The 21,584-nt window shown below is 43.6% G+C and overlaps 1 protein-coding gene across 1 annotated transcript; it reads left to right on the forward strand.

The window, feature by feature from the left end:
* The first annotated feature begins 6 nt into the window (after window positions 1-6).
* Window positions 7-2,981, forward strand: LOC115788641 (uncharacterized). Its single transcript, XM_030741765.1, has 7 exons — window positions 7-140; window positions 344-436; window positions 534-781; window positions 992-1,120; window positions 1,796-1,936; window positions 2,261-2,372; window positions 2,484-2,981. Exons 2-7 carry the CDS (start codon window positions 394-396, stop codon window positions 2,699-2,701), a joined length of 891 nt encoding a protein of 296 aa, XP_030597625.1. The 5' UTR covers window positions 7-140; window positions 344-393; the 3' UTR covers window positions 2,702-2,981.
* The last annotated feature ends 18,603 nt before the right edge of the window (window positions 2,982-21,584 follow it).

Consider the following 21,584-nt stretch of genomic DNA (forward strand, 5'->3'; position numbering starts at 1 on the left):
TGAAGCAAACAAGGATAAAGAGAGTCTTTCATTTACCCTGAGTTTAAGAGATACCCTGAAGGAAAGGAACCGTGCCATTCTGAGATTCTACAAAAGGCCACGGGTGCAGTGGACTAACCCACTGCGATGTCATCTCATAGGTAAAATATTCATTTATTTTTAAAAATCCTGTCAACTCCTCCAACTGCCCTTGTAAACTCGACTGTTTTGTGTCCAAAAAGAAATTAGTCCAGTCTTGACTCTACAGCTGGATGGAGACATAATGTCTTGCAAGAGTTTGCTTTCATTTTTTGACCCACAATTGTCTTCTGTCTTCAAATTGTCTTGTCTTTTTTTTTTTTAGGTGATGCTGCCATTGGAGAGGGTGTTAATAGACATGTACTTTCAATAGTCATGTCAAACCTTCAGAATGGATTCTTGCTTGATGATGAAACTGGTATGGTTGTTAATTTTTTCATTTTCTTGAATTGGCGGGTATGGAGATTGTTCAGAAAAACCTGTTTATGTTAATATTATCAATTGTTGTTTGACAGAACTGAAGACATTGCTGTTTGAGGGTGAGCAGGACCATCTCACTCCCTCTACATCGAGCCTGCTCCTAGAAAGCGACTTTTTCGTGGTGGCGGGTCGAATTATTGGCCACAGCTTTCTGAATGGTGGTCCTTGTCTGGTTGGTCTCAGCCAAGGAATCAACCATGTGCTGTTTGGAGGGGAACCAGAAACAGCCACTGTAACTGAGTCAGATTGTGCTGACCAAGATGTCCGTGAGGTCATAAGAATGGTTTGTAAAATTTCGGTTTTACTTTGAAAATACAAGACCTACAACAAAAATTTTTTTTTTCATGACAATTTTTGTAAATAGCATGAGATACAAACTCTTTTACTTGCACATTTTTTTAATTCTTCAGATATACTTTGGGCTATATGTTTAGGTTTGCATATGTATCATGTGATGCCATACTGCTTTATTTCTCCTACAATAAATAATTAGTTACAGGGAACAAAGGATTTGTCAGAGGAGGAGAAATCCGTGGTTCTCTCTTTGACGTTGCCATGGGATCTTCCTGGAGTTACAGTCAATAACAGACATTGGCTCCAAGAAAAAATACTCCTCCATGCTGTAAGTTATGGTACCTGCAGAAACAATATCTGATGAAAGGCCACAATCTGTTAAAGTGAACGTAGACTAGTATTGTTCTTAAGTCACTGCAATCATGACAGCCCTACCTGATATACCTACATCATAACGGTTTTAAGTGTGGAATGATAAGAAATTGTTTGACAGAAGGTTATGTTTTTGCAAGAGATTGTCCTTTTTTTTAAAAAAAATAAAATAAAAATAGCAAAATTGACGGAAAATCTTTATGGTGCCTATAGAAATAGTCAACTCTATATTTTTCGAATCACACATTCAAAAAATGAACTCCACAATTATAAAAATCCACTCATTAAGCTTTATAATTTTTATAACACTGAAAACAAAGATTTTAAACAACAGTATTTTATGAGTTCAATTAAAAAAAAAAAAAAAAAAAAAAAAGGTAATTTTATTTCAAGCATTCAGGATCTCACATGAAACACGCACCCCAGAGCTTGAGAAAATGCTGAACTTATCTCTTGAACATTATGACCACAGGACCATACTGAGCTTTGTAAATGTAAAAAGTGCTGCAACTGGAATTACAAAATGAAAAAACTACTCTCGATTTCCAGAAGTCATTGTCTTTGTCACAACAAATTTATAAGATTTGTTTGCTTTATTTTTTCAAAGAAATTGTTTTTTTTTCATGTGTAGGTTTTGGAAAGAACAGCACAACAGGTGAAACAAATCCAAAGAGGGCTGAAAGACACAGGTGTGTGGGAATTTTTCAGTTCCAGGCCTGATGCTGTGCCAGTACTTTTTCCAAGGGCCAGTGAGGCAGAGATAACCCCACAGGTAAGTTTACTTTGCAAAGATTAGAATTCAACACTGCATACAAATATCCATCTGTCACATATGCCCGCATATCCGTTAAGGTTAGTGGGTGGAGATGGTGCCTACACCCAGCGGTTGGGGGCAAGAGGTGGTGTACACTTGAGATGGCTTGTCAGCACATCCCAGTGCATGCCGACACTTACTCTTGTATTTCCTATGTGTGTTTTTCACTTTTGGACTGAAAGACAAACATCTGTACACATCAAAAGTTCTGCCTTAACACAGTTTTTCATTTTCTTCAGTTACCTACATTCCAAGTAATTTACAGTGAAATTTTTTTTGTAGATGGTAATCGATAACATAAACTGGCCTAAAGATGAAGATATAGATGAAGACATACTCTCGTTGGATGATCACTGTCTGATCATGAGCTTCCTCCGAAGATTCATAGAAAATGGTAAGCAAAGATTATACATTTTTCAATACACTTTATATATGCTTTTGGAAAGTGAATTATGAACATGTAAATAATCTTGCTAACATAATACATTCATTTGTGTCATAAAAGGAACATCAGACATCCTCAAGAGTTTACTAACATTCTGGACTGGCTGGGGTGTGCTATGCTCCAATCTCGAGGTCGAAGTTATTGACTGCAGTCTCCCACAGTCGTCCACTTGCTTCCTGACTTTGAAGCTATCCAAAAACCACAAAAACTATGAAGACTTCCACCAAGACCTTATGGCAAGCATTTCTTCGGACTATTCTGGTTTTGGTCAGATTTAAGCTGGGCCATTTGAACAACGAATGTTGTTGGTTATTGGTATTATTACTTTTAAATTGTTCTTATTGTTCAGTCTCTTGATAGACATGGATATTCTGGAATAATCCACTTGTTAATTATGTATTAGAATTTGACAGTACTCAGCGTTGTTGTTGTTCTGATCAACTATAAAAACAGTTCCATATTATTGTAGGACGTTTTCTGAAAACATTTGCTTAAAAAAAAGAGATTAGACCAACAAAGTCATGAATAGACATAGCTTAATTACAAACGGTTAAATCTGATATTATCAACGAACTCTTAATGAAAGCTGAAATGGTTTCATAACAGTGATTTTATTACATATATACATATCTGTGCAAAACAGGTCAATGTTCCCGTTTGGATACAAGATGCCTGACCTGATATATTGTATGTTCACAGCAAATATTGAATAAAAAAAAAACAATTTGAACAGAAAAACTGTAATTTCTGTTACAAAGATCTAAATGTCACAGTTGTTATGCCAAAAGAGGCACAGACACATGTTGATGAGAAGCAACTACCCTCACCAAAAAGGAATGTGTATACATTTCAAAAAAACAAACTTGCACCTAGTCTCTATCAAGCAAATGTCTTTGGTAGCTGTAACCTAAATATTTCCAAATATTACAGTCAGTACATCAATTGTCTGTTGATAAACATTAATCACATTTGAAAGCAAGCCAGTTGGATCTGGTAGTGTTTCAAATTCCACCTGAGTCAAAGGCCGTGGAAGCTCAACCTCTGGCACTGTCACCCCATCATGATGGCGACCATATGGACTCTCCCAGTCAATACCATATTGGAGGTCAACCTACACAATATTTTTGAAAGCATGATGTAAATTACATCCAAATTACATGCACTTTTGTGTGTTTGGACAAAAAAAAATAATTTCACTTTGTATCACTTCCTGTTCCTGTTTCGGAGCACAGTGTTTTGCTGTCTGTTAGCTGTTATATCTGTATAACTCGATTTATCTGGATAATAACATATTTTAGTGTAATCTTCACCTACTTTAAATAGCATACTCTTTGCTGAATCACCTGTATTCACATTACTCACTTTATTTGTTTTTAGAAATTCGCTAGCTTAGCTCAGCTAGTAGCTTAGCCCTTAGCCGACTCACTACCAGCATGGCTTCTTCTCCTGTCTCTCCTGCACTTTCCTGCTCTGGGTGTCACATGTTTAGTTACTCCTCGGCCTCCTTTAGCAGTAACGGTACTTGTAATAAATGTAGTCTGTTTGTAGCTCTGGAGGCCAGGCTTTTTGAACTGGAGACTCGGCTCCGCACCCTGGAAAATCCTACATCTAGCCAGGCCCCTGTAGCGGGTGCGGACCGTGGTAGCTTAGCCGCCGTTAGCTCCCCCCCAGCAGATCCCGAGCAGCAGGGAAAACAGGCCAGCTGGGTGACGGTGAGGAGGAAGCGTAGTCCTAAGCAGAAGCCCCGGGTACACCACCAGCCTGTTCATGTCTCTAACCGTTTTTCTCCACTCGGCGACACACCCGCCGAGGAACAAACTCTGGTTATTGGTGACTCTGTTTTGAGAAACGTGAAGCTAGAGACACCGGCGACCATAGTCAAATGTCTTCCAGGGGCCAGAGCAGGCGACATTCATGGAAATTTGAAACTGCTGGCTAAGGCTAATCGTAGATTTGGTAAGATCGTTATTCACGTCGGCAGTAATGACACCCGGTTACGCCAATCGGAGGTCACTAAAATTAATATTGACTCGGTGTGTAACTTTGCAAAAACGATGTCGGACTCTGTAGTTTTCTCTGGGCCCCTCCCCAATCAGACCAGGAGCGACATGTTTAGCCGCATGTTCTCCTTGAATCGCTGGCTGTCTGAGTGGTGTCCAAAAAATGACGTGGGCTTCATAGATAATTGGCAAAGTTTCTGGGGAAAACCTGGTCTTGTTAGGAGAGACGGCATGTTCTGTGGGACATTCACTAACTGACTGAGTTCAGCTGTAGAGGTGGCCACTGAGGGGCATCGATTAGAATGCACAGTCCAGAGCTTTGTCACTGAAGATTTATTGTGGGATTGATGGAATGATACAACAGGATAATATCGCTATGAGTGTGTGGGTATGTGTGTGGTTCTGAAAGAAACAGAAATATAAACATAACTAGCCATGGACTGATAAGTTCTCATCACCACAATACATAAGCTCACACATGCAGCTTAGCTTGTAACATAATTCAGCCTAGTCATGGTTAGCATGGTGTAGCTTAAATGAATTAACAGCTTTAGCCTCCATACATGTAATTAGAACAGCTGGAACAAGGCCATCTCTATACATTGCAACAAACAAAGACACAGGAATAATAATAATAGTACTGACAAATATACAAATATTCACATGACTTGTGATCGCTATCTGGACAGCTAGGTCCGCCATTACACAAACTACGTTGCACTCGCGGTAAAAAATGCAGCCGCGATAAGGCGATTATTAACTAATTACAAATGCGAACACTTACTACAGCTACACAGAGTACTTGGACGAATACTCACTTGTTATTGAACGCACACAGGGATTAATGTCAAGCCAGAAACTACCTACAATCACACAGGTCCAAACAATAGCGATCACAATACTAGCACTCTCCAGCCACTCTTCTTCTCCTCCCGACAATGCTACAGCTCACACAATGCTGCGCAGCGCAGCGCTCCCTCATCAGCTGGGTTCCGGTGCAATTGAAGGCTGATCTAGGATCATCCCTTTGTTACAGCCGCCCCAAATTTGTACTATCAAATTTGTCACTTGACAAAGGGCTGATCGGGTCCATGTCTGGGATGTCTGGGAGGGCGATGAGGCGCGCCACAGGCCTCCTATAGGTCTTGTCCTTGACCTGGACCACAGCTGTCCTGACTCTTCCATCTGTCCCTGGGATGACCTCTGTGACCCGGCCAAGTGGCCACAGGGCCCGAGGGAGCTGGGGATCCACTACCATCACGATGGTTCCTAGTTTCAGTTGGGAGGTATCTTTGTGCCACTTGGAGCGTGGCTGAAGAGTAGAAAGGTAGTGGCGGATGAAATGGGTCCAGAACTGGTCTGCTAACACCTGGGTGTGTCTCCAGCGGCGGCGGCTAAGCATTTCTGTGTCAGTGTAGACTGCCTGTGGCAGTGATGGGTCCGGCCGCCCCATGAGGAGGAGATTGGGGGTCACAGGATCCACATCAGCCACATCTGTGGAGACATAGCCGAGAGGTTTGGAGTTTAAAATCCCCTCAATCTCAATTAGCACTGTCCGGAGGACTTCCTCTGGGATAGGCTGAGGCCGGATGGTGGCGTACAAGCAGCCTTCACCGACCTTACTTCTCTTTCCCATATGCCCCCGAAGTGTGGTGCATTTGGTGGGTTGAACTGGAACTGGATCTGGTATTTGGCCAGATGATCCTGGAGGGTGGGGTGCATTGCCTTGAAAGCAACTTTCAGCTCTCGTTCCCCTCCGCGAAAATTTGTCCCCTGGTCCGACAAGAGCTCAGCCGGTTTTCCTCTTCGGGCAATGAATCTGCGAAGAGCCATAAGGAAGCAGTCGGTGTCGAGTCCAGACAGGACATCTAAGTGCACGGCTCGTGTTGTTAGGCACTTAAACAGAATGCCCCATCTTTTCTCATGACGACGGCCCACCTGCACTGTCAAGGGCCCAAAACAGTCCACACCTGTGGAGAAGAAGGGGGGTTTCATTAGCCGCAGTCTCGCCGGTGGCAGGTCGGCCATTCTTGGCACAGATGGATTAGCTCTCCACCTCTGACAGTCAGGGCAGGAACGCTGATGCCGCTTGACTGCTTCGCGACCCTGCAGAATCCAATATTTGCGACGTAGCTCTGCAAACAACCGTTCTGCTCCAGGATGGTGCAGGCTCCTGTCGGTATCATGGATGAGGAGCTGAGACACTCTGTGCCGGGGGTCTAGGACCACTGGGTGGATGGCATCTAGGTCCAGCTGGTCACTGCGGCGAAGACGCCCTCCAACACGAATCAGCTGCACTGTCTCATCAGACTCTGGGGCAAGACAGCGGAGCCTACTGGTGGCTGGCACTGGCTTGCCAGCCCTCAGTAGGTCCAGTTCCTCAGGGAAACTGTCCTGCTGGGCCCTTCTAAGCACCTCTCTCTCAGCTTCCCTGTAGTCTTCGGCAGACAGACATGCCTGGTCTGCAGCTGCCCCATGCAGGGCTCGAGCTACAGCCTCAGTCAATTCCCCAAAGGAGGAGCACTGATCAGTATCAGGCCCCAGTGAGGTTGTTACTGATGTAGTGAGGCAGCAGACAGTTGGCCTTCGCAGCTCCGCCACATCCTCGGCCTCTCCTACTACAGCCGCAGGCTGTGCCGGCCAAAGGTTTGTTACCTGTTGCAGGAAGGCTGGCCCATGCCTCCACCTGCTGTCACTGGCCAGCTCTAGCAGCGTCTTCCCCCGAGTGATGTCGTCAGCTGGGTTGTTGGCTGAGTCCACATACCTCCAGGCCTGGGCATCAGTAAGCTCCTGGATTTCGGCAACTCGGGTGCCGATAAATACCTTGTATCGACAGGAGTCAGACTTGAGCCATGTGAGGACTGTAGTGGAGTCAGTCCATAGAATGATGTTGCGGATGGGCCCAGTCAGCTCTCTCTGCAGCAGTGAGGCTAACTGAGCAGCAGTTAGTGCGGCACACAGTTCAAGTCTCGGCATTGACAGCTGTTTCTTTGGCGCAACTCTAGACCTCGCTGACAGGAAAGCCACTTCCACATAGCCATCTAGGCTCTCTGCTCGCAAATAAGCTACTGAGCCATAGGCTTTCTCTGAAGCATCTGCGAAGATGTGCAGGTCTCGATGACAGCGGGGGCTGTCCATTCCTGGGCTGACGTAACAGCGGGGCAGTGAAATGTGGGAGAGATCCTGCAATTCCTCCTCCCATGCCAACCAGGGTTGCAGCACATCATCAGGTAGGGAGGGGTCATCCCAGTCTCTGTGTTTGTCCCACAACCGCTGTACTAAGACTTTGGCCCGTGTCGTGAAAGGGACAATAAAGCCCAGAGGGTCATACAGACGGGCGAGGACTCTATAGATGTTCCGCAGAGTAGGTGTGGGGTGATCCGGTATCCGATACTTGTACCCCATGGTGTCCGAGCTACAGAGCCAGCGAAGCCCCAGGGCCAGTTCTTGAGGGTCGGTGTCGGACTCCGTGAGCCACAGCTCATTGCTCTCCGATCTGGCTTCCTTTGGGAGGTGACTGATGACCGCAGGCATGTTGCTGGCCCACTGGCGCAGCATAAATCCACCCATCGCTAGCAATGCCTTGAGCTTGTCAACCAGGTGTTGGGCTTCTTCAACAGAGCAGAAGCTCTGCAGGCAGTTGTCTACATAGAATGACCGCTCTATGGATACGCGGACATCCTCACCTGGCTGGCTGTGGTCGAACACGTGCTTCTGCAGTGCAAATGTGGCACAACAGGGGCTGCAGGTTGTGCCAAATGGAAGGACTTGCCATACATACATGCTGGGTGGTTTCTCTGTCTTCAGGTTTCGCCACAAGAAGCGGAGCAATGGCTTGTCCTCAGGGAGCAACCTCACCTGATGAAACATACCTTGGATATCGCTGCTGACCGCGACTGTGTGTTCCCTGAAGCGCAGGAGGACTCCTAATAAGCTTGCACTCAGCGGGGGGCCTGGCAACAGCAGCTCATTAAGATTGTCTCCCTTGTACACATAGGAGCAGTTAAACACGATCCGGTTCTTCCCGTTATGGGTTACCATGTGGTGTGGGATGAACCAGGATTCAGCTGCCCCTTCCAGCTCCTCTTCTGGCACCTTCACGGCATAACCGGCTTTCTCCAGCTTGTCTATCTCCGCACAATATGCCGCGGCTTTGTCAGGGTCTCTCCGCAGGCGTCTCTCTGTGCTGCGGAGACTGGCTAGTACTGCCTCCTTAGGTGCTTTAAGTTGTGGCATGTCCTTCACTCTGAGAAGGGGAGTGGCATAGCGCTGGATACCGTCGACATTGACGCGAACAGTCTTTGTCTCTAGCAGGTGGACAGCGTCCTGGTCCTGCCTGGAACGTGTGACTAGCCGCTCATTCTTGTAGGGAAGGACATCTAATTGCCACAGTCTCTCCACACTGTGAAGGAGCTCAGCCGTCGGGGAGAGAGTGGAGAGCTGCAGACACTGCTGTGTGATGGACTGCTGCTTGATGTGCTTGGTTGGCCCCTGCAGGGTCCAGCCAAGCCGTGTCTTCACTGCAGCTGGAGCTCCTGGAGGACCCAGGCACACCTGCTCCACAGGTGTGATGAGATGAGTGTAGTCAGATCCGATTAGCAGTAGAGGGCGCACCCTGTTCAATGCTTGGAGGGGAAGGCCTCGTAAGTGTTTATGCCTTCTCTGAAGGGCTTTCACAGGGTGGGTGTGCTCCGCCAGTCCCAGTTGGTCCGCTGTGAATGCTCTGTTTATCTTGAAGGACCTTTTTGGCTGATCAGTGGGTGAGAGGGAGAACGACACTGCGGCGCCGTGTATCACTTGAAGGTCCTGCCGCACGGTCCGAAGAGCCAGGTCTTCGGCTTCACCTCTCAGTTTGAGCCTTTGTGTTGCCTCCGGGAGGATTATGGTCCGCTCGGATCCATCGTCAAGGATGGCATAGGTCTCAATGGCCAGGGGACCGTTGCGTAGCAGCACCTTGCTGACCTTCAGCAGTACTTGGCTGCATCCTGATCGCCGATCAAGGTATAGGATTTCATTGGTTGTGCTAACAAGGCACGCAGTGTTCTCCGTTTGAGGCTTGGCATTCACCTCATGCAATGCTTGCAGGTGTCTCCCTTTGCATTTCTCACACAGCATCTTCAGACGGCACTGAGCAGCTTGGTGCAGGCGACCGCATCGCCAGCATCTCCTGTTCGTCTTGATCCACGCTGTTCTCTGGTCCACTGTGAGCTGTGAAAAGTTAGCACATTGGTCGAGAAAGTGCTGATTATTGTTGCAATAGGGGCAGTACGCCGTTCTATTGGCTCGCTGGGCTCCAGCAGGTAGCTTTGCTGCCGTGGGGGTACTCTCGGGCTGATCAGCAGCAAGCAGAACACTGATGCTTTTTCCCCCTTTGCTATCACGACGTCGCTCGGGCTTGGACCCCGCGCTGTTCTTGTCCTCGCGATGCAGGGACTCATACACTGTCTCCTGGATCTTCAGCTCGTAGTTGAGCCAATCAGAGAAGTGCAGGAGGCTGGGGATGGTGATGCGCATGGGATACAAGAACCTCTTGAATTCTGCCCGCATGTCTGGAGACAGCTTGGAGAGGAGTCGGGTGACGTGGGATCCGCAGCGGAGCTCTGTCTGTCCACTGTCCCCCAGCTGATCCAGCATGCCCACTAATGCTCTGACTTTCAGTGCAAACCGCTTGAAGCCACTGACATCACCCCGTGCCACACTTGGGGCTTCCATCAGGTCTGCAATCCTTTTGAGAGCAAGTTGGTGTGGCTGCCCGTAATGCTCAATAAGGCTTGCCATTGTCTCTGTGTAAGGATAGGAGGAGCTTGTGTACGAATCTGCGATGAGAAGGGCCTCCTCATACTTCAAGTGGTCGACAAGAATCTGGTACTTGAAGCGCTCTGTGGCGTCCTCTGGCAACAGATTCTCCAAGGCAACCTTGAGCCTGGCAAATTCCCTCGGGTCCCCTTTAGTAAATAGAGGGATAGTGGGTTTTGGACCACGGTAGACTAACTCACGCTGATGGATGCCGAAGTCTGACTCCCTCTCTGCTGGTACGTGAGGCTGGCAGTAGTCGGGGGTTCGTGGCTTTGGTACGGGGTGTGGCTCTGGGTGTGGCACCTGTTGCTTTGTCTTTAAGTCCCTCAGCAGCTCTGTGAGTTCTGTAATCACATCTTGCCCCAGAGGTGGCAGTGGGTCATCTGTTACTGGAGGTGGTGGCTTTGGCCAGATGCCGTCACCTCCCGGAGGTGGCATATCTCCAGCTGTTGCTGGTGGAGGTGGAGGCAGTGGTGGGATCTGGTCCATGCCATCATGCTGCTGCAATGGGTGTAGCAGGGAAGCTGCCTGCTCTATTTGCTGAGAATAGGTAAGCGAGACCATGTGTGGTTGCGGGACCGGTGATGCTCTCTCGTCAAGTCGCCGCTGCAGTTGCAGCATCTGCCTTTGCATTCTCTGATTCTCCTCCATCAGTTGGTGAAGAGCATTAAGGACTTCTGGTGTAGCTCCTGAATCCTGCTTTGGCCGTGGTGTAATAGGCGTGCTCTGAAAAAGGGGGTCTGCCTCATCCGACACATGCCAATGGTTTGTGACTGCTCCAAGCTTAGCATCCGAATCAGCATACTCGACTGGTAAAGAGGCGAGAGGCGTCATCCTGGCGGGTCTCTCCGGTGTTCCTTTCAGGCTACGACAGGGTGGCTGACGCGGGGACAGGTAAGCTGCATCCGGGGGGCTGAAGGCCACTTGTTGTTCTGGGAGGGAGACTACATATTCTTCCATCCAGGCTGGTTGCCGCGTCATGCGTCGTGGGCGGGCACCCGCTGCATAATAATGTGTTTGCTGGTCTTGGGACATCTCTGGCAATCCTCAGTAACCACAATAAAAGGAATCTCGCTGGGGCCTCCAAATGTTCTGTGGGACATTCACTAACTGACTGAGTTCAGCTGTAGAGGTGGCCACTGAGGGGCATCGATTAGAATGCACAGTCCAGAGCTTTGTCACTGAAGATTTATTGTGGGATTGATGGAATGATACAACAGGATAATATCGCTATGAGTGTGTGGGTATGTGTGTGGTTCTGAAAGAAACAGAAATATAAACATAACTAGCCATGGACTGATAAGTTCTCATCACCACAATACATAAGCTCACACATGCAGCTTAGCTTGTAACATAATTCAGCCTAGTCATGGTTAGCATGGTGTAGCTTAAATGAATTAACAGCTTTAGCCTCCATACATGTAATTAGAACAGCTGGAACAAGGCCATCTCTATACATTGCAACAAACAAAGACACAGGAATAATAATAATAGTACTGACAAATATACAAATATTCACATGACTTGTGATCGCTATCTGGACAGCTAGGTCCGCCATTACACAAACTACGTTGCACTCGCGGTAAAAAATGCAGCCGCGATAAGGCGATTATTAACTAATTACAAATGCGAACACTTACTACAGCTACACAGAGTACTTGGACGAATACTCACTTGTTATTGAACGCACACAGGGATTAATGTCAAGCCAGAAACTACCTACAATCACACAGGTCCAAACAATAGCGATCACAATACTAGCACTCTCCAGCCACTCTTCTTCTCCTCCCGACAATGCTACAGCTCACACAATGCTGCGCAGCGCAGCGCTCCCTCATCAGCTGGGTTCCGGTGCAATTGAAGGCTGATCTAGGATCAGCCCTTTGTTACACGGCATCCATCCCACTTTGGATGGAGCAGCTCTCATTTCTAGAAATCTGGCCAAATTTATTAACCCTCCTAAAAACTGACTACCCAGGGTTGAGACCAGGAAGCAGAGTTGCAGTCTTACACGCCTCTCTGCCGCTTCTCTCCTCCTGCCATCCCCCCAAAACCCCATCCCCATAGAGTCGGTGCCTGCTCCCAGACCACCAAACACCAAAGCTAAAATAAGCAAAAAGCTATTTAAGCATAAAAAAAATTCAAAAACAATAAATAATACAGCTTCATCAACTGCACCAAAGAATAAAACAATTAAATGTGGATTGTTAAACATTAGGTCTCTCTCTTCCAAGTCCCTATTAGTAAATGATTTAATAATTGATCAACGTATTGATTTATTCTGCCTTACAGAAACCTGGTTACAGCAGGATGAATATGTTAGTTTAAATGAATCAACACCCCCGAGTCACAGTAACTGTCAGAATGCTCGAAGCACAGGTCGAGGAGGAGGATTAGCTGCAATCTTCAATTCCAGCTTATTAATTAATCAGAGACCCAGACAAAGTTTTCATTCTTTTGAAAGCCTGACTCTTAGTCTTGTCCATCCTAATTGGGAAAATCAAAAAGCTGTTTTATTTGTTATTATCTATCGTCCACCTGGTCCCTACTCAGAGTTTCTGTCTGATTTCTCAAACTTTTTATCTGATTTAGTGCTCAGTTCAGATAAAATAATTATAGTGGGTGATTTTAACATCCATGTAGATGCTGAGAATGACAGCCTCAACACTGCATTTAATCTATTGTTAGATTCAATTGGCTTCTCTCAAAATGTAAAGGAGCCCACCCACCACTTTAATCATACTCTGGATCTTGTCCTAACATATGGCATAGAAACTGAAGACTTAACAGTATTCCCTGAAAGCCCCCTCCTGTCTGATCATTTCTTAGTAACATTTACATTTACTTTAATGGATTACACAGCAGTGGGGAATAGGTTTTATTACAGTAGAAGTCTTTCTGAAAGTGCTGTAACTAAGTTTAAGGATCTAATTCCTTCATTGTTATGCTCTTCAGTGCCATGTGCCAACACAGTGCAGAGCAGCTACCTAAACTCTGCTCCCAGTGAGGTTGATTATCTCGTCAATAGTTTTACATCCTCACTGCGTATAACTTTGGATACTGTGGCTCCTCTGAAAAGGAAAGCTTCAAATCAGAAGTGCCTGACTCCGTGGTATAATTCACAAACGCACAGCTTAAAGCAGATAACCCAAAAGCTGGAGAGGGAATGGCGTCTCACTAAATTAGAAGATGCTCATTTAGCCTGGAAAAAGAGTTTGTTGCTCTATAAAAAAGCCCTCCGTAAAGCTAGGACATCTTACTATTCATCATTAATTGAAGAAAATAAGAACAACCCCAGGTTTCTTTTCAGCACTGTAGCCAGGCTGACAAAGAGTCAGAGCTCTGTAGAGCCGAGTATTCCTTTCACGTTAACTAGTAGTGACTTCATGGATTTCTTTACAAATAAAATTTTAGACATTCGAGAAAAAATTATTCATAACCATCTCAAAGATTATTCTTCATGTTCGGCTGCTTTCAGCACTGCTGGTATTTGTTTAGACTCTTTTGCTCCAGTTGATCTTTCAGAGTTAACTTCAATAGTTACTTCCTCCAAACCAGCAACATGTTTGTTAGATCCCATTCCTACTAGACTGTTCAAAGAAGTCTTTCCAATTATTGATGCTTCAATCTTAAAAATGATCAATCAGTCTTTATTAGTTGGCTATGTACCACAGACCTTCAAGGTGGCTGTAATTAAACCTCTGCTTAAAAAGCCATCACTTGACCCAGCTGTCTTAGCTAATTATAGGCCAATCTCCAACCTTCCTTTTCTCTCAAAGATTCTTGAAAGAGTAGTTGTAAAACAGCTAACTGATCATCTGCAGAGGAACGGTTTATTTGAAGAGTTTCAGTCAGGTTTCAGAATTCATCACAGTACAGAAACAGCATTAGTGAAGGTTACAAATGATCTTCTTAGAGCCTCTGACAGTGGACTCATCTCTGTTCTTGTCCTGTTGGACCTCAGTGCAGCTTTTGATACTGTTGACCATAACATTTTATTACAGAGATTAGAGCTTGCTATAGGTATTAAAGGTACTGCACTGCAGTGGTTTGAATCATATTTATCTCATAGACTCCAATTTGTTCATGTAAATGGGGAGTCTTCTTCAGACAGTAAGGTTAATTATGGAGTTCCACAGGGTTCTGTGCTAGGACCAATTTTATTTACATTATACATGCTTCCCTTAGGCAGTATTATTAGAAAGCACTGCATCAATTTTCATTGTTATGCAGATGATACTCAGCTTTACCTATCAATGAAGCCAGATGACACACATCAATTAATTAAACTGCAGGAATGTCTTAAAGACATTAAGGCCTGGATGACCTCTAATTTCCTGCTTCTAAATTCAGATAAAACTGAAATTCTTGTTCTCGGCCCCACAAATCTTAGAAACATGGTGTCTAACCAGATACTTACTCTGGATGGCATTACTTTGGCCTCCAGTAACACTGTGAGAAATCTTGGAGTCATTTTTGACCAGGATATGTCCTTCAATGCACATATTAAACAAATATGTAGGACCGCTTTTTTGCATTTGCGCAATATTTCTAAAATTAGAAACATCCTTTCTCAGAGTGATGCTGAAAAGCTCATTCATGCATTTATTACTTCTAGGCTGGATTATTGTAATTCATTATTATCAGGCTGTCCTAAAAGCTTTCTGAAAAGCCTTCAGCTGATCCAAAATGCTGCAGCTAGAGTACTGACAGGGACTAGAAAGAGAGAGCATATTTCTCCCATATTGGCTTCTCTTCATTGGCTCCCTGTTAAATCTAGAATAGAATTTAAAATTCTTCTCCTCACATACAAGGTCTTGAATAATCAGGCACCATGTTATCTCAAAGACCTCATAGTACCATATCACCCCAACAGAGCACTTCGCTCTCAGACTGCTGGCTTACTTGTGGTTCCTCGGATACTTAAGAGTAGAATGGGAGGCAGAGCCTTCAGCTTTCAGGCGCCTCTTCTGTGGAACCAGCTTCCAGCTTGGATTCGGGAGACAGACACCCTCTCTATTTTTAAGATTAGGCTTAAAACTTTCCTTTATGATCAAGCTTATAGTTAGGGCTGGATCAGGTGACCCTGAACCATCCCTTAGTTATGCTGCTATAGGCCTAGGCTGCTGGGGGGTTCACATAATGCACTGTTTCTCATTCACCTTATTTACTTTGTTTATACTCCACTCTGCATTTAATCATTAATTGATATTAATCTCTGGCTCTCTTCCACAGCATGTCTTTCTCTCCCCTCAGCCCAACCGGTCGCGGCAGATGACTGCCCCTCCCTGAGCCTGGTTCTGCTGGAGGTTTCTTCCTGTTAAAAGGGAGTTTTTCCTTTCCACTGTCGCCAAGTGCTTGCTCATAGGGGGTCGTTTTGACTGTTGGGTTTTCTCTGTATTATTGTAGGGTCTTTACCCACAATACAAAGCGCCTTGAGGCGACAGTTTGTTCTGATTTGGCGCTATATAAATAAAATTGAATTGAATTGAATAGAAGGGCATTAATAAAACCAACCTGTGCGGGGTCATGACCTTCACGTTGGTTTTGAGACCACAACAGTAGCGGTGATTGGTTCCCTTCTGTGCGTAGTTTGTGGTTGTTCCAGCCGTCCTTGAAAAACTGCAGATGTCTGTTGAGCTGAGGTAGAAAGGCCCAGTGTAATGCATACAAGTGCACCTCATTGTCTGTGTGAAGTAGGCCCTCAGTCTCCAGGTAGCAGAAAGTAGTGTAAAACAGATCCAACACTCCCCCAAAGACATCTCTCCACAACCTTTCAATCCTGGATAGAAAAGAAAAGGTATTAGTGTGGAAAAGGTGCAGAACTAGGTTGTCATCATGCACTTATATATAGACCTACAACTCATAAAATAATAATGATTAGAATTTGTTAAACAATGAGTGGAAATATAAGTAAAAAATGTTTTGATTTGATCAGTATAAATAGTAGGACATTAAGTGAAGTTGAGTTTTATACAACATTTCAGCAACAATTCAGGCCGAAGTGCTTTACACCATAAAAACATAATCCAGTAACCAAGTATGAAACAGGAATAAACCTTAAAATTTTTAAAATGTACTCTTATAAAATAACCTACATCAAATTTGTTGATAAATGTTCCAGTTACTGTTAATCAAAGGCAACTCTAGACAGGTGGATTTATAGCCTTTATTGAAAAACTGTGTCGGCTGTTTTGTATTTTTCCTGAAGTTTGTTCCAGGTTAGAGGAGCATAAAAAACTGAATGCTGCTTCTCCAGGTTTGGTTCTGGTTCTGGGGATGCAGACTAGACTACAACCAGAAGACCTGAGTGGTCTGGAAGGTTGACACAATGACAACATGTCTTTAATGTATTTTTGTTGCTAAGATTTTGTGTGATTTATAATCTAACAGAAGTATTTTAAAGTCTATTCTGTGAGCTGCAGGGAGCCAGTGGAAGGACTTTAGAACTGGGGTGATATGCTCCTGCGATATCTTCCTGGTAGAGTAAAGTAAATCGAACTGTATGTACAATGTACCAACTTTTATGGAAATAGTCTGGATAAAAAAACATGGAGAACACACAAAGACTGTAAGGTAAATACCTCTGGTTATGTGTGCTTCTTCCACTTAGGTGAGAGTTTCTGTTTGGGCCTCTGGTTGAGACCATGAAGTGTGCCACTTGTACATTCTCTCCTCCTTTGTCAGAACGAACACGTGATGGCACTCCATATGTATTCACAGCTTCAAGAAAGCTGTTAAGCACTGTTGTGGCACGATTGTTGGTGGCAGCAGTCAGGTAAACAATGAGGCGACTAAAGCCATCAATGCCCCCGTGAACAACAATTCGCCATCTGTACAGACAACAAAAAAAGTTTTGATTAGCACTGGTAGCACTAACATAGTTTAACAGTCTTATTGTGGAGAGGTAGGACTGTATGTTGCTATGGGAGGATTTGCTGGAGCACCTAATCCACACAGACACTCTGATCAGAGAGGACGAACACAGGAGGACAGCTACTGTGACTTTAATGCTGAAGCACACTACACATTCTTTACAGTTTGTCCAATACGGCACAATCTGTTTCAAACACAGACAGGTATCAATGTAACTGAAAAATAACTGCCACCAGTGGCTCAATATATATATATTCCTGAACACCCCTTAGCTGCCAAACAAGATGCCTGATATAAAACACTAAGTTCAGCATTAAACAAAAACAAACACTAATACTAGATACTTTGTAACACTCGTGTTTGCTGAATTTAGGCCTGGCATCCAAAGCAAATACAAATCATAACTTCAGTGCTCTTATTCTGCAGTGTCCATCACTTATTAAGAGGGTAAATATGAACATGCCAAACCACAGGGTTGTTTCCTAAAGAGTCCATTTTTCTCTAGAGAAAACAATGTTATCTGACTTTAATCTCATTGAGTTTGTTGGTCCCCTTGTTAAATCTGTTTCTTAAGGCAACTAATTTGTCTAGTCATAATCACTAGAGTTCCTGATTTTCTCCATCCATCCATCCATCCATTTTCTTCCGCTTATCCGGGGCCGGGTCGCGGGGGCAGAAGCCTAAGCAGAGAAGCCCAGGCTTCCCTCTCCCCAGCCACCTCCTCCAGCTCATCCGGAGGGACCCCAAGGCGTTCCCAGGCCAGCCGAGATACATAATCTCTCCAGCGTGTCCTGGGTCTACCACGGGGCCTCTTCCCGTGGTAGTAGTTCCTGATTTTCTGTTCTATAAAAATGGAAACGCTATGACTAATACTTCAAAAGACTGCATGTAATTGTAATGTCAATTTGCTTCCTCTTTTGTTTAAAGCATTACATTAATCTCTGACCATGACCACTCAAAGCATTTTAATGAATCCATTTTTATGAACATACATGAATACAATGTATTTTTATAAATTATTTTAAATGCTTCATACAAACAATAAGTTTGACGCTTCAGAAGCAGAGTGACTTTGTTTTCTTGACCAAAACAGTTTTATGTGAGATGGTTGCTATAGCACAGGGAAAATTTTTTACGCTTGATTTATGATGATTTAACTTGTTACCCCTCTGACACTAATCCATCACTCCAGAATTTCTCTAGTCTATTTATTTTAATACAGAAGTTATTTCTCTTTGTCCAGGAAGTATCTTAAGTATTGTTCTTGTTTGATCAAACAAGTCTAACCTTATAAGTTTATGGTTTCCATCTATGTGCCACAAACTGCTGGAACAGAGTATCTTCTACGCCGAACAGTTTGAAGCTGGAATGTGCGCATCAAAATTCCCTGCTGGTCCACACGGCGCATTTCTTCTTGCACTCGTCTTCCTTGAAAAATGAATGAGACCATAATTAAAACATGTTTGATTTGGAGGTGATGAACAGAATCAAAAGGAAAATTTAACTCATCAACTGTTATCTGAAAACATGTACATGCAAGTCAATGGGTCCATGAGGACACTGGTGTCTTCAGGACAGTTAAGAGGGCATTAGATTATTACCATGTGATTGCTATAAATTTGAAAAATTTTTTTCCTTTCAATCGTGTTTTTTTGTGTGTGTGTGTGTCCTTTTTACTTTGCATAGAAGTGATAAACAATGAGCTATCTGTCATACAGCACATTATGTCTACAACTGCAATAGGTGCTTATCAGCGCCATCATAAGCACATCTGTTTTAGACTTACTTTGGATGTGAATACCTCGAGCATTCAAGTAGCCCAACATCATCTTGTATCCTGTATTGGGATGATAACTTAGAATGTCTCGCACAACTCCATCCAACTCATCATCTCCGATGTTGCTGAATAAATCGGATACAGAAAAAAATAATACACAGTGTCTAGTCAGTAGAAAACAATTGACTATGTGTTTCTTTAGCAAACACATGGGTTTTGACCATTCATATTATGTCATTAAATATACCGCTAATGCTAAATACTTTTGACAGCTCCAAAATACAGTCACACTATTTGCTGAAAGTGAGGTTCACCACAGTGATTGAAAATTGTCCAGACCGGATTTCTGACACTAATGTATTACACATTTTAAGAGAATTAGTACCATAAGAGCTATGTGGAAGTGCCGTGTAATGGTGGATATTAACACACATTCGTAATTATTCTGCTGATGCGGTCTACACCCTCACACAAAATTAATATATTTTAATATGAAGAACTAGTACGGGTTAAAGGCTTACCATACATATTAAGTCACTATGTGTACAGTTGAATACATAACAGATGTTTCGCTACAATTTGGAACTATAATGAAAATAGAAAATACTACTGAGTTCAAAGTAGCAACAGAAACACAACACGTACTTACCTAACACCATAGTCTGCCATCCGCCGGTGAACTGTTCTTTCACTGACCCCAAAAAGTTCCGCAATATCCTTTACTGACAGACCCACAAGCAAAAACGATTCCAAGGCTTCAGCGGGCAGCAAATATCCAGGTCTCCCAACAGTTCTTGTGTGGTACACAGAGTTGTGCAAGCGACACGCCACCTCCTCCAAAATCTGGAGAACTAATGGGTCAGCTTCACTATCCGTGTCTGCAGCTAAATGCAGTAGCCTCTCATTCAAAATATCCACGCGAAACAATAAATAGTCATCACTGACAGTATTGCTTTCAGCTAAGCTAGCAAGGTGCCTTAATTCTTCTGCAATTGCCTGAGACATCTCTGCTAAGGGTTCACTTCCTCTAAATTTCTGAAACGACCAAAAGTGCAGGCATGCACAATCGATCTGCACACGGATCCTGCTCCTTCTTGTTTGTTGACCAATAGCAGAGGAGCTGGAGCAAGAAGGCAGCCCTCCTCATTTGCATAATGAGGCAGAAATGCATACGGTAAAGGAAAAAGAGCAGGAGGAAAAGGCAAAACAAAATATTTATATTTCTTGATGAAAACGCATGTGTAAGGAAATGGAAAAACACTATATATTTACATTTCTTGATGAAAACGCATGTACAAGGAAATGGAAAAACACTATATATTTACATTTCTTGATGAAAACGCATGCGTAAGGAAAAGGAAAAAGAAAATTTATACATTTCTTGATGAAAACGCGTGTATAAGGAAAAGGAAAAACAAAATATAGACACTATATATATATTTCTGCTTTTATTTCTAATTATGTCAGTTTCGGTCCTCCATACAATATCAATGTAATGAGATCGATACTTTGGCTTCAGTTTCTCTCCTGTATGCAGTGCTGCGGTTTCATCAAACATGCGAGCTGACTGTCTAAGTGTCGCTTCTGTCACAGCACAGAGCACTTTGCTCCTCCCCTCCCCACAGTGTTTTGTTATACTGGCATGTGACACATAACATATTTTATTTGGGAAAAAAAAAGGATTTTGCTATGAAACATTTAAAGCAAATTTAAATGTAAATTTGTAGAATATTAGTGAACGAAGGGACATTTTTTATTTATTTTTTTTTTTTTATAATACTTTCTGAACGATCTACCTGGAAAAAAGTTTGCATTTGTTCTTGAGTAATGATTTCATTTATGAAAAAAAAAAAATTCCAGACATCAATGTATGGGGAAAATTGTTTTGTTCTATTGTTTCAGAACAATAACTTTTATTTTGATGAAGTATTTTCTACTTTCTACATATAAACTTTGCCCAATTCTATCCTGGGTTTTAGCTAATTAATGATCCAAAGGAAAAAAATCTCAAACCAGTTAAACTTCATGGAAATTCTTCATAATTATTAAAAAGTATCGGTATCAGTATCGGTGATAATGGCCCCGTGTTTACTTGGCATAGGATCGATACCAAATCTTGAAGTATCGCACACAACTACATTGAGTAGCATACACCAGGAGTGATTGACAGTGCTAAGACCCTCCTCCTGGCTCTGATTGGTTGTTTTTGACTGGGAGCGGTTCAGGGAGGACGTGGAGGAGCTCCATATGTTTTTGCAGATTATTGGTCTCATACTCATACAAAGGAGACCATTTGAAACTAGATATACATTTAATTCTACTGTTATCAAATTCAACAAGCGGTAAAACTTCACTTTTTTCCAAATTAACCTTATATCCGGAAAATGAACTGTATTTACCCAGTAGTTCCTGAAGGGAACAAAGAGAGTGTTCTGGATTAATCAGAAATAAAATTATATCGTCTGCAAAAAGTGAAATTTTATGTATGTCAGCACCCATCTCAAATCCACAAATATTAGGATTTGTTCTAATGGCCTCTGCCAAGGGTTCAATGGCAAGCGGGATTTACTGGATCTCCCCGTCTATTGCCTCTATACAGCCTAAAAGGATCAGAAGTAATCGCATTAGTAATAACCCTAGCTTGAGGGGATCTATAAAGAGATTGTATCAAATCAGTAAACCCCACACCAAAGCCAAATTTTTTAAGGACTG

The sequence above is a fragment of the Archocentrus centrarchus genome, chromosome 11, assembly GCF_007364275.1.
Source record: "Archocentrus centrarchus isolate MPI-CPG fArcCen1 chromosome 11, fArcCen1, whole genome shotgun sequence".
NCBI lineage: Eukaryota > Metazoa > Chordata > Actinopteri > Cichliformes > Cichlidae > Archocentrus > Archocentrus centrarchus.